The following is a 13,508-nucleotide window of genomic DNA, read 5'->3' as shown; positions in this document are numbered from 1 at the left end:
GGAGAAAAACAAAATTTTACATTTCAATATTAGAAAAACAACCACAAATAGAAAATACATAGTAATTGGAGTAATTTGAGAACATTTTTATTTCTGGTGAACAAAAACTGAAACCGACTGAACTGAAAAAAATGCTTGACGGTGAACAACCCCTTTAAATAAACCCAGTTTGCAGCTTAGTTACCACTAAGTACAAGGTACTGTTTTATCATTACAGAGAAAAACTAAATAGTTTTTAAGATACAATTATTTGCTTAAAATGTCCTTAATTCAGTGTTTTCTGGGTATTAGATTTCTGCATAAGAAAACCCACAACTGTACATACAGATTCTTCATTTCATAAGTTTTTACTTTTTATCACTCAGGGATTGAAATGTAATAACTGGTGTTTAATTTGCTACAAATCTATGGATTCATACATAGCCACAAACTAACATTTTAATGTTATTACCTACAAGTAGGTGTGGTTTCCAGTCTCCTGCCCATGCAAAAGAATCTTCTGCTACCTATAAAGTACAATGCCCTCATCCTGCTGGGATATGTTGAACTTTAAGCAAAAGGGTTTTATACAAACACGATGGGACAAATTCACTAAGTTTCGTAGTTGCGCCAGGCGTAACTTCGCCGCACTTCGCCACACTTCACCAGGCGTAGTTTCACCAGCGCTCCTCAAATTCACTAAAATCCGAAGTTGCGCTCAGGTCTAGCGTAAGGTTGCGAAGTTGCGCTAGCGTTGATTCGCTAAGCGAATTGAAGTTACGCTAGCAATGGTTAATTTGCATACGGAGCCAAATTCAAATTTCAATGGAGGAATATGTAGCAGCACTAAAAATGCCTGGGAAACCTTCAAAACATCAAATAAAATTTTTATTTTGCCCTACACATGTGCCCAATGTATAGTCAAGTTGCCATGAGTTAGGAAATGTAGGGGGGAAGGAGGGGAGCCCCAAATAAAATTTCGATCTTTTTCAGCCTATCACCCATAATATAGAATGGGACTTAGAAAAAATTTGAACTGTTTTTGAAGCAATCCCTATCTTCTCTATTGCGCTTCGCCTGGTCTGAGGTGGCGAAGGAAGTCTAGCGTAAAAGGTAGCGTTCAGTACAATGCGCGTATTAGTGAATTTGCGTAGTTATGTCCCTTGCACAAATTTGCCAGGTGTAAGGGTGCGAAGTAACACTGGCGTAGTTACGCCAGCGTTCGTTAGTGAATTTGCGAAGTAACGAAAATGCCCAACGCTAGCGAATTGACGCTAGCGTTAGGCGCTTCGGCGCTTAGTGAATTTGCCCCATAAGCTACTACCAAAAATGGAGTTATGAAAACTCAGAGCTCCTAAACAAAGCTTTCATGTAAATATAATTTGTCTGATGTTTGTACTCACCGTGATTTCTTCCTTTATCCTTACTGTTATGTTCCAATGATTTTCTGTTTCTTTGCTTAGGACACCAGGGTTCTGAGAGCTTTTCTGGGAGTTCACCCACAAGGCCAGTGGATTCCTCTGGTCTAGAGCTCCATTCAGGACACTGCTCCGTTGAAGCATTTAGTTTCTCTTTGCAACACACCTGCCCACAATCTATTGCGCTCCTGTACTGTCCCCTGCAGATCTTTATTTGGTTCTTCCACCAGTAGCACAATGTGACTGTGAGGCCCCCCTGCCCAAAACTGAGCATCTCCAGGGGATGAGCCCAGTTTAAATCCAGATCCACAGCACCATAATAAGTCCTGGCATAGAGTCTGTCCCACAGTCCAGTCAATAGTTCCTCTGATAAACAATGGAAAGTCCACCAAAGAGTTTGAACACAGAGCACACTGTATGCCTGCAGGACAAGAGAGGGCAGGGGGGAAAAAACAAACAAAAAAAAGAAGAAGAAAGAAAAATGTAAGTAACTCAAACTCCCAATAGTTGCTTGCCACATGATTATGACACTTCATACCTCATCCATCAAGCCTCACACTAGAGAAACCAAGAGAAGCAGATATGTGCAGTCATCAAATACCTTCTTGTACATTGGCATGAAGGTGCAGCAGAAAAGCAATACGAATAAACAAAGATGTTAATAAAAATGCTTACTAATAAATACTGTACCTAGAAAATGACTGTGGAAATAGAGGCTCAGTCTTAGGGGAGAATCTTAAACGGAAATACACGCATACAGAAGTCTGGTTTTTATAGATTCAGAGACACTGCAATGACACTGCATTTGAAGCATAAGGTCATATCACGGGTTCACTCAAATGACGCAGGAGCTTGGCTGACAACTGATGCACGTATCTTGAGACTTAGGGTTCAGATGACATTTCTTTTGTCAACACAAATTCCTTATACTTGAATTAAGGGCTGTGATTACACAACAAAATGTGTGACAGAGTTGGTAAAGTTATGGAGGTGTAAATGCAAAACGCTGGACTGGTTGCTATGAGTTACTGGACCATGCAATCCTTACCCACTTTAACTCATACTCCCAGAAATGCTCAGATACCCAGATCATTAGGGCTATGTACACCACTGCCATCTGGCAGAAAACAGCAATGGATTAAATGTTCTATCCAACTGTCATCGCTACTGAAAGTACTGAATGAAACTCTGTATTGTACATATGCACCTCTGTGTTTTGGCACAAAGGTTCATCCTTCACTGTGCTATAGCCTTTCGGGGGAAATGCTTCAGACCAGGCCTCCTAAATATAGTGTAACACTCACAGCACCTGAATAGCTAACATTCTGCAACAGTGATAAATACAGACCTAGGCATGTATGCAAAGGGGTAGAACGGTTGCATTTCTTATCAAGACAAGGTGAAATTAAGGACACTGAGGAATTCACAGTGCATAACCAAAATTTTGCATCAACACAGCACATCTTGCTTTCTCTTTTTATATATATATATATATATATATATATATATATATATATATATATATATATATATACTTTATTATGTAACACAAGCAAGACTGAGGGTTAAATATATGGGGGGGGTTAATTTTCAAAGGACGAATTTTAGAAAAATGCTAATTTTTTTAAACTTGCCAAATATTTTGCTCCCCGTTTCCTGTGTTGAAATATGATAAATATCACATTCAAATTCAAAAAATCGAATTCGAGTTTACCATTCGAACTTAGTAAATCTGCCCCATGATGTTGCATAAATGAACATTCACAGACCACTGCCCTAGACTTGGCCTCTTGTAATTGAGAATGTGCATACTTCTTGATCCAGCTATTATACAACGCAGAACAGATTTTCATGTACAACATTCCAGTGGGAAGCATTTTCTCAGGTTACTTCTGTTTAGAAATGTTCTAAAAATGTAATTTATATTAATGAGGGCTGGGTGTACAAATGTCTGCCTGCTATATTGTTCCTGATGAAGCAAGTAGTTCCTATTCTTTTGTTAGAAGATTCTAAATTCTGGCCACAGATGCAGATTTTTCCATGCAGGTCTATCAGTAGCTGAACAAACTGCACCTTTATCTGTATGTATCTGGCTTCTTAGCATTGCTAATTAACTGATATTCGAACACCAAAATGAGACACTAGCCCAATGATCACCCCATTCAGGTCATTGTGCAGGTCACACATGCACAGGGTGCACCTCAGAACTATTTCTCTTTATATGAATTGTTTTTCTACAAAGATGTAGGGAAGTGGTAAAACAGATATCTAAAATAAGTGATAACCCCAGTTTTTAGTGCCCCCTACTGAATTACAAGGATGACATTTCAGCAAAGTGTTTAGAACAAAAGAAGAGTTTATGGCAGCCCCATTGTAGATCCTGTATAGCAGCATCAATGGCTGGGATGAAGTTACAGACATTGTCTTGGTCTCCCTAATATAGGAGACAGGATGGAATCCTACAACCAGGAAGACACAATGAAGAATAAGCATGTTGCGGGGAACCCCTTTATTGGACATTAGTCAGTCATGAAGATAGTTGTCCTAGGCTGAGGAAGAGAATATGTCTATATCCCTTGACGTGTCTAAAGCTGGCCATAGACTAAAGGATTCGTACGTTTTTCGGACCGCGTGTGGAGAGTCCCGACATTTTTCATCCGGCGGAGATCGGTCGTTTGTTCCATCGGACAGGTTAAAAGATAATAATATCTCTGCATGTATTGCCAATCGTACGATTTTCAGAGGGAGACTGTCACTAGCTTTTGTCGGACTTAACTTTCTTACGATTGCTGTCAGGGGCAGAACATCGGCTCATCTGTTATTTTCTACTTCATTTGATCGGAACTGTTAGTGGCAGGTCGGGAGATGGGGAAGTCCAATCGTACGATGATTTGTACGATCGGATCTTTGCATCTATGGCCAGTTTAAAAGAAGGATAGCACATCACTAGTTACATCACTTGTCATCCAAACACTGCTATTGAATATTACCTCAGTACAGTACATTTTCGAATTCTGTCAGGCAGTTTAGCCAATTTGAACCATACTACTTGCCAGTTTGAGAAAGTACTTTACCTTGAGGGTCAGTTAGTACTTTACCTTGAGGGTCAGCAACCAAGACCAATCTGTGATTCAGTTGAATCATGGCTAATTTGAACAAACTAAGGGCTCTTACTGACGAGCGGTTGAAGCTGCGTTCCCCTGTCCATTTTTCTGTGTTCAGCCACAGGGGAGCGCAGGAATAGACGCATTAAGCCTTTTTCAATGGTGCTGTACTCACACTGGCGCGTGTAGGCGCCGAACGCAGAAAAAATGCAGCATGTTGCGTCTCAACCTGCGTTCGGCGCCTACACGCGCCTGTGTGAGTACAGCCCCATTGAAAAAAAGCTTAATGCGTCTATTCCTGCGCAGCTTCAACCACTCATCAGTAAGAGCCCTTAAGATATCATTGGTGGATGCATGCTACAAAAGCAGATAATTGAGAGCAGTCGTAGATGCAATTAAGCTCCTGCATGCCCATTGTTTTGGCCACTTAGCTCAAACAAATGGAAAAAACAGTATTTGCCTATCAGTGTTTACAATCAGTCATACATTAGCTATCACTTTGGCCCAGGGCAGATCAGCCAGATACAGTGGTGTGAGGATGGAAGCGCAGACCATGTGACTGTGAGGGCCCGTCAGGAAGAGTGGAACTGGTAAGAACCAGCAATACCCCTGCCATCTGATGTATACTCATGTAGGGAATTGCAGGGGACCCAAATAATATGGACAGGGGCCAACAGGGCTGGTTTATATCTCTTGTTAGATACCTTGAAGGCCAGACAGTTTATGGCTACTTTTATATTACCCACAAAACTACAGATGCTTAAAATGGCATGCGTTTTGAGCAATGTATTTCACAGAACTAGTTATTTGTTTTAATAATATAGAAAAAACTTTAACAGAATGCAAGAAACCATGTAAAAACCATGAAAATATCAGCACTGCCAGGCACGTAATTTACTTTTGTAGGTGAAATGCACCTCTTAACACATATATATATATATATATATATATATATATATATATATATATATATATATATATATATATATAGCAAAGTAGCAGTATCCTGCATGGAACCTATAGTTCTGCACAATTGACACCATATCATTTCTGTAAATCACTGAAAAATAAGTGCCATCACTGGAAAATAAGTTATAATAATAATATTTGCATGCAGGAAGATATTGAGTGAACTCATCTATTTAAGGGAAAATACATGGAAGATACTTATTAACATATTAATAGTATAGTTTCCCTTTAAGTTAGTTATGACTAACATATTCCCTTATCTCCCCTGGTTTCTTTCTTTGTAATGATAAACTGTCAACCCTGTCAGCCACCAAGTGCAACAAAATAAATAACTTGTAGACTATTCTCAGCTCAAAACAGCGTTAGTGCTTTTAAAGGAGGATGAAAGAATAGCAGGCGCTGATTCCAGAGTGAGTGACAGTTCATCTCTAGAGCATCGGTGTTCAGGATAACATGAACTTTATCACTAAGGGGCAGATTTATCAAGGGTCGAATTTCGAAGTACAAAAAACTTCGAAATTCGACCATCGAATTTGGCAATCCTATGATCGAATAAAAATCGATCGAAAGATTAAATCGTTTGAAACTAATGATTCGAACGATTTTAGCATACGATCGAAAGATTTTTATTCGATGTGTAAAGACTTAGAAAAAGTTTGTAGAAGGCCCCCATAGATTTTTACTTCGAATCAAAGTCAAAGTAAATTCAAAGTCGTAGTATCCTATTCGATGGTCGAAGTATCCAAAAAATTACTTCGAAAATTGAACTTTTTGTACTTTGAAAATTCACTCGAACCTTAGTAAATCTGCCCCTAACTGTGGCTGCAAAGCAAAACTATATCACAGTCTGCTCCAATATTAAGAAATAATCCACATCAGTTAATGTTTGAACATTTTAATAAACTGTAGTTGTGTTCACTTAGGTGGTTAAATAATTTATTGTGGAAGAGAGAAGATTATCTGTGCAAGAACCTTTAGTGTGGGAATACAGATGACTTTCCCAACTCAGTGAGTATTAGTGATCTCTGAGTAGTTACAAGCTGCCTGATTTAAATGTCAGGGTCTCAGAAAACGCTCCGTCTGGTGTACTGGTGGAAATACAAATAATGCATTTTATATATGGGTCTACTATACCAGACTGGAGTTACAGCATTTCTATATTAATAGTCCCACAGAATGCTCTGATAATGGCCAACTACCTTCCAGGTATACCAGTTCATGCTATTGCTTGATGGGGACAGATGCTCTTAAGAGCTGATCAGTATGTTACATTAAAGTGGTGGATCACAGACAGGCTCATACAGTTTAAGATCATGCATCAAACATACCTCATCCCTCAGAAACTATTTACAATGGGGAAAGTAGCTTCACCCGGCTGTCCAAGGTGTGGTGCTTCTGTTGCTAATTTTATGCATTTAATGTGGGATTGCCCAGTGATACTTAGATATTGGAGGGCAATTGTGAACTTTATGGCTACCGAACTGGATCTTCCCCAGATACTTAACCCTGCTACCTGTCTTCTGGGTCTCCTTGACTCCGTGATACCTAGAGTAAACACTAGATGCCTGATGAGGTTGCTATTCTTTTACGCAAAAAAAGTTGTTGCACTGCACTGAATGGGCCCATCGCCAACGACTCTGACTAGATGGATTGGACTGATTAATTCACAACTGGAACTGTATAAGCTCACGTACTTAGTACGCGGATGCCCACAGAAATTTGAGAATATTTGGAACCCTTGGCTCGAGTCGCCAGCCACCTCGACCAACCAACGATAGTCACTTTTTCAGCCGTACCTCTTTTCTCTACTTTCCCCCTCTCTCTTTCCTTCTAACTAGCTTTACTTCCTTCTATTTTTTTCTGTTGTTAAAATTCAATAAAAATTAACCTTTAAAAAAAATAAGTGGTGGATCACATTTATGTAATATGTTATAGAGTGTTCAGTTTCTAAGATATTTTCAGATATTTGCCTTTTACTTCTGTTTCTTTCCAGCTTTCAAACGGAGGTCGCTGACCCCGGAAGCCAAAACACTTTTGCTCTGTGAGGCTACTTTTATAGTTACTGTTTCTACCTATTCAGACCTTCTCCTATTCATATTCCAGTCATATTCAAGCCAAAACCTAGTTACCAAGGACAATAGCAACCACTTAGCTGCTGAAATAACAAACTTGAGAGCTAGTAAGCAAAAACGAAATAACTTAAAAGAATTAGAAAATATCAAATGAAGACCAATTGCAATTTGTCTTAGATTATCATTAACTACATCATACTACTAGTTAATTTAAAAGTGAACTAATCCTTTAATGTAATGTAATGTGAACCTATGACTAAGGGATAACTCCCGAAACGCGTCAGGTTTTTACCAGCAGGAATTCCAATAAACCCTGTTTTCAGAAGTGCCGCCTGCCTTTCGAGTTATAATCCTTTAATGTATGTGTGTGTGGGGCAGAGGGCGTAAGGCCAGAAAATATGAAAGTATATATTGATAAGGGGTTGGAAATTCCAAGGCAAGCTACATAGCTGTGAAAGGGCTGCTGTAATCTAGTAAAATGTAGCATCATATAATTTTAATGTAAAACACCATTCTGACATTAGCTCTAGGCAAAAGAATTGCTCACTGGTTGGTTCTGTTTATGCAAATAATTCAGATGTTTTGTAACTGATCAGGCTATTCTGGGCTACTGCAAAATACAGTGTCCTTACTGCCTCTTTTATCTGTATATGTTCATGTTGTCACAAGTCACACGACCTAAGTAGCGTGCTTCAGAAACAGTCAGCGCCAGAGCATGGAAAATAATATTAATAATATTAATGACATTAAAACATGCATTTTTAGATATATGGCTTCACTTCCAAGTTATTGTGGTTCTTTGTTGTACGTTTGCCTAGGCCTAGCTCTTCTATGGTGGCACCTTAACAGAAAGATGTGCCTGTATTTGGGATCTGCACTGCTTTACCAATACAATAACCACAGGTGATCACAAAGACTCTTTTGCAGTTGCTGACAATACAATGAAAGTTGTTTGAGATTTAGAATACATCTATTGAACAATAATGGAGGACAAATATTTGCAGTAATCCTGAATCATTTAACATCTTCCATTCAGCAGTTTAACCCGCTCTGCAGGCACATTCATGTACTTTGTCAGGCTAAGTGACTAGCGATGTCTCTCCTTGTCACAACACACATACAGTAAATAACAAGTTTCCCTTCTTGTTACCTTCTGTATGGGCTCTTGAACACTTCCACCAGGACCGCCATCAGAAATCGCAGGGCCCCGTACGACAAAATTTCCTGGGCCCCCTGGGCTGCGCCCACCGCAAGCTCCACCTACAGGTCAGCCCTCCCCACCACACAGTAAAAAAACAAAAAAAATATTGGTGGCTAGGGTTCCCACATGTTAATAAAAAGATATTGGTGGTCAGGGCCCCCCATAAAAAAAAACATTTATGGCCAGGGCCCCCCCATTAAAAAATATTGGTGGCTAGGACCCCACATGAGAAAAAAAAATTGGTGGCCAAAATTGGTGGCCAGCCCCCCCCCCACATTATAAGAAAATTGGTGGCCAGGGCCCCTTAAACGTCCATGCCTTCTCGAAGTCAGCAGCTCTCAGAAAGATGGGGGGCCCGACTAATCAAGTAAGTGTGGCGTGGCCTGGCCCCCCTTACCCTCGGGGCCCCCTACAACTCTCCCCCCTGATGGCTGCCCTGACTTCCACAAATAGGGACATGTGCAACCTGCAGCCATCTAGCTGTTCTTTTTATTTCATAAAGCATGTTTATCTCTGGAAACAAATAGAATTCCGTTATTTACAGCTAAAGGGGCCCTAGAGTGAATGGCCTGTACTGTACATTTTACAGACAAACTGAACCCTGTCTAATTCTGCCCCCCCCCCCCAGGCTCAGGCAAAAAATTTGACAAAATGGTGTGGATTTTAACATTTGCAATGTTTTATTCTTGCTAATAGGGATGTAGCGAACTGTTCGCCCGCGAACTTCGACCGTTCGCGTCCGCCGAATGTTCGCGAACGTTTGGGAACGTTCGCAGTTTGAGTTTGCGTTCGATCGTTCGACCATTCGACCATTCGAATTCCTTCGACCGCTAAAAATCGAACGATTTCCATTCGTTCGAACGATTGTAAGCATTGGATCCAATGAAAAGCATTCGATCGAACCGCGATTTTAGCGGTGTTCGAAGTTCGCAAACTGTTCGCAAACGTTCGCATTTTTTGCCGGCGTTCGCGAACACCAAATCGGCAGTTCGCTACATCCCTACTTTCTAAACATACATGGCTTGTGACATCATTTGAAGTAACTGTTACAGCAAATGCCATACTTGTAAAGGCTCTTAGACATGCACATAAAAATAAAGCATGTATATTGCGTAAAAAACAAAAAACAAAAGAACAGAATGTAATAAAACTGTGCTAAAATAAAGATTTGGATCCTGGGGGTAAAGCCATGCAGAATAAAATGGAAACAATTAACTTGGTTATGTGCACTCAAGCCTGTGTCTGAAATGCGTGTCCAATGCACAACAAAAGGCTTGGGGGCAGATTTATCAAGGGTCGAATTTCGAAGTGGAAAATACTTCGACCATCGAATTGGATTTTTGGTCAAAGTCAAATTATTCGATCGTACAATGAAATCCTTCGAAACAGACGATTTCATCAATCGATCGATTTTACTTCAACTTCTAAAAACTTAGCCAAATGTTGGCTATAGGTTCTAAAAGGTCCCCATAGGCTAACATAGCAATTCGGCAGGTTTAAGATGGTGAAGTGTTGAAGTCGAACTTTTTTAAAGAGACAGTACTTCCCCCTGGATTTATTTTACAAATTTGATAAAAAAATAATTTACGAAAAAAAAGAGACAGTACTTCGATTATCGAATGGTCGAATAGTCAAAGTATTTCCACTTCGAATCAAAGTCGAATTTAGGCCTATTCGATGGTCGAAGTCCCCAAAAAATAGTTCAAAATTCGAAGTTTTTAACTTCAAAAATTCACTTCGACCCTTAGTAAATCTGCCCCATAGTGTAAAAGCACATATAAAGGATTGTTTTCATTCACACTTATGCATATTTTAAATTCTTTAGTGCTAAATGTGTATGAAGTGCTTTAAATTACAACACGTTAATACAACAGATAGATTAATACAAATAATATTCAATACTCAATAATATTCAATAATATTCAATGTTCTAGACAGGACCCTATTACACTGCTGAGTGCTGCACTAGTAGTTGGTTTTGTCATCCCCCATACGAAGAAATTAGCTGTAGAGAAACTGAAAAAATCCAGGGACATTTCTGATGTCTGTGAGCTGCATGTGACTTGCTCTAGTCTAAACTGTTATCTTGTTCCTGGCTTCCCATACATGCCATGCTTCTATCTGCTGGATTGTATATGTGCGTCCCTTATATATATGATAATACAGAATTATGTCCCTGGCTTCCGATACACACCACGCGTCTATCTGCTGCATTTGATCCTTTGTATCAAGGAGAACTACACAAATACTTTGAGGTTTATTTTACAAACCATAAAAAATTGACAAGTCCCAAAAACATCAAACACTGGGGACTGACGGTCTCTTCAACAGAAAGGCAGTTGGCATTTTGGCAACTTAGTGCCACATGTAACCCTTGTTATACACACAGTACTTGGGACCCAGAGAGAAGGGCAGGCAAGTTATTTAGGAATATTCATCAAATCTGCTGCCTGGGCTAAGTGGTAAACTCCTAATCCCGGCTGGGAACTGACAGTACAGCGCATTACATTATAGTACTTTATACTACAGAAAACTACATTATATTGCCCTAAAATACACTACATTATATTACACTACAGTACAGTACAGTACACTACAGACCAATACACTACAGTATATTACCTTAGAATACACTACAGTACAATACACTACAGTACATTACAGTAAATTACAGTACAATACATTCCAGACCAATACAGTACAGGACAGTACAAATACACAAGTGAGACTGATCCCTATAGAACACGTGACACAAGGAGCAGTTCTACAACAAACGCCCATAATATACAATATATATATCTATATATATAGATATATATATTTATATATATAGATATATATATGTGACAGCGCACAATAAATCCAGAGATGAAATGACTGGCCGTGTGTGTCCCAGTCCGGTGCAATGCAGCAGTAGCAGTAGCAGTAGTAGTAGTTGTAAATCGCTTGTGCAGCGGAACTGGTACATGAAAAAAAGCAGCGACAAATCGCGAGTGTACCTGTGTGTGCGCCAAGTGTGCGCGATTGCGCTTCCAGAATGTCCTCTTGTCTGTCCCTGCCTCTTTCCACTCCACCTGACTAGCGGCTGCCCGGGAGCTGCCACATACGGGACTTTACAGAGGCGCTTACCTCGCTTGTCTGCCTTCTCTCGCCAGCAGGCTCCTGCTTCTCTGATCCACCCCATGGCATGCTCTGGGCTAGAAAGCTTCCTGCCGATCCTATCCTATTCTAAGGATTGTTCCCACCTCCCCGGGGATCCCCTCCCTGCTACTCTCTCACATACTGTAGCCTCACAGCATCCCCTACCTCTCAACTGCTTTAGCGCTCCCTCTCAGCGCTGCCGGGGACATTCTTTCCATTTCTGTCACATTCCCACGCAAGTGAGGAGCGGAGTAAGTGATGTCCAGTGAGACGTCCGTCGCCTCCATGTTGCTCCCTACACGTGTATAGCTTGGCCCTGTGGCGCCTGACCTGCAGCCATTTCTGCACTTCCTCATATTTATCCGATTCATTAGGTCAAATCTCCTCATCCAACCGAACCGGCCATTGCCTCCCATTATTCACCAGGAAATAGAAGACCGGCTTGGACTTTTTCTCAAGCAGGAAGTAAACTCAACAGGGACATTGATTTGTCAATTTAAACATCAATGTTGTCCGAGAAACTGTATTTACACATTTAATGAGGCAAATGATTCAGCCACACCAGTGTAATTGGGAAGGAAATATATAGTAATTATAGTATTACAATGCTTGCTGTGCTGGCAACATTCTGCATGGCTAAACAGAGATTGTACATCATTCCCATCAGTCTCTGGGAGCTTACAATCTAAGGTTCCTATTGGCAAAATATTGTTGTACCAAAAGGTGACTTTAAAAGTGTAAGTTAAGTTAGTAAACAGGCTCATATACTGTATGTAGGGTCAGACTGGGTTATCTGGGGCCCACTGGGACTGCGACCAGCAGCGGTGTAACTACAGCTAACCGGGCCCCCCTGCAAAAAATCTTCAGGGGCCCCGGCTTAGCTGCACGCACGTACACCTGCATACACGCATCCGCTGACCTTCAGCGCTCGCACATCTCCAGTCCCGTCGGAAAGCCTCAGATCCGCCCCGCCGCTCCGCCGCTAAATTACTTCTGGCAAGCGGCAATCTTGGTCGCCGCACACAGTGTTTCAGTTCAGCAGACCCCTTGGTCCGGGCCCCTCTGTCCCCTGGGCCCCCCCGCAACCGCGGGGTCTGCTGTATTATAGTTACGCCACTGGCGACCAGGTCTGGACTGAGAATTAAAATAGGCCCTGGCATTTCAGGTAGACAGAGGCCAAATCAGCCCACACACATGCCCAAACAGCACACTAAATACTGACTTTCTATGGCATCTTATAGCACCCCCTCTGGTATTTGCCAGAACCCACAGATTGCCAGTCTGGGCCTGACTGCATTTTAAGGACTGTTTTCCGGGCACACAGCATCCAACCTAGCCCCCTTCCCACTCACCCACTTGCCTCCTCCTTAATTAGGCAGAGGAATGATCTGGGTCACCAGGGCACACTGGGCTTTTTCCTTCTGCCAATACATTGCTAAGGGTTTTCAGCTGTGCGACTCAAGGTGGGATCTGAGGGGGCTCCTGGGAACTATGGTGCAACAAAAGCTTAAGGATTATAAATTAGCAATACATACTTTCATACGTTTCTATTGCCCCAGCTGAAAGAATTACAATGGTAGAAATAAACTATGGGGGGGGGGGGCATTTATATACCTGTTTTGCC

The 13,508-nt window shown here is 41.0% G+C and overlaps 1 protein-coding gene across 3 annotated transcripts in view; it reads right to left on the bottom strand.

Annotated features, from left to right (window-relative positions):
* Window positions 1-12,365, bottom strand: part of artn.S (artemin S homeolog) — a 37,624-nt gene extending 25,259 nt beyond the window's left edge. The window contains exons 1-2 of one of the 3 annotated variants that reach the window (XM_018260819.2): window positions 12,050-12,365; window positions 1,383-1,818 (exon numbers count right to left, since the gene is read on the bottom strand). In XM_018260819.2, the coding sequence (XP_018116308.1) occupies window positions 1,383-1,671 (289 nt within the window). In that variant the 5' untranslated portion in view covers window positions 1,672-1,818; window positions 12,050-12,365. The other 2 variants (XM_018260817.2, XM_018260818.2) reach the window with 2 other exon arrangements.
* Window positions 12,366-13,508: the final 1,143 nt, after the last annotated feature.

Source organism: Xenopus laevis, chromosome 4S (genome assembly GCF_017654675.1).
Source record: "Xenopus laevis strain J_2021 chromosome 4S, Xenopus_laevis_v10.1, whole genome shotgun sequence".
Lineage (NCBI taxonomy): Eukaryota > Metazoa > Chordata > Amphibia > Anura > Pipidae > Xenopus > Xenopus laevis.
Note: the sequence above shows the minus strand (reverse complement) of the source record. Positions and strands in the feature narration are given on the sequence as shown.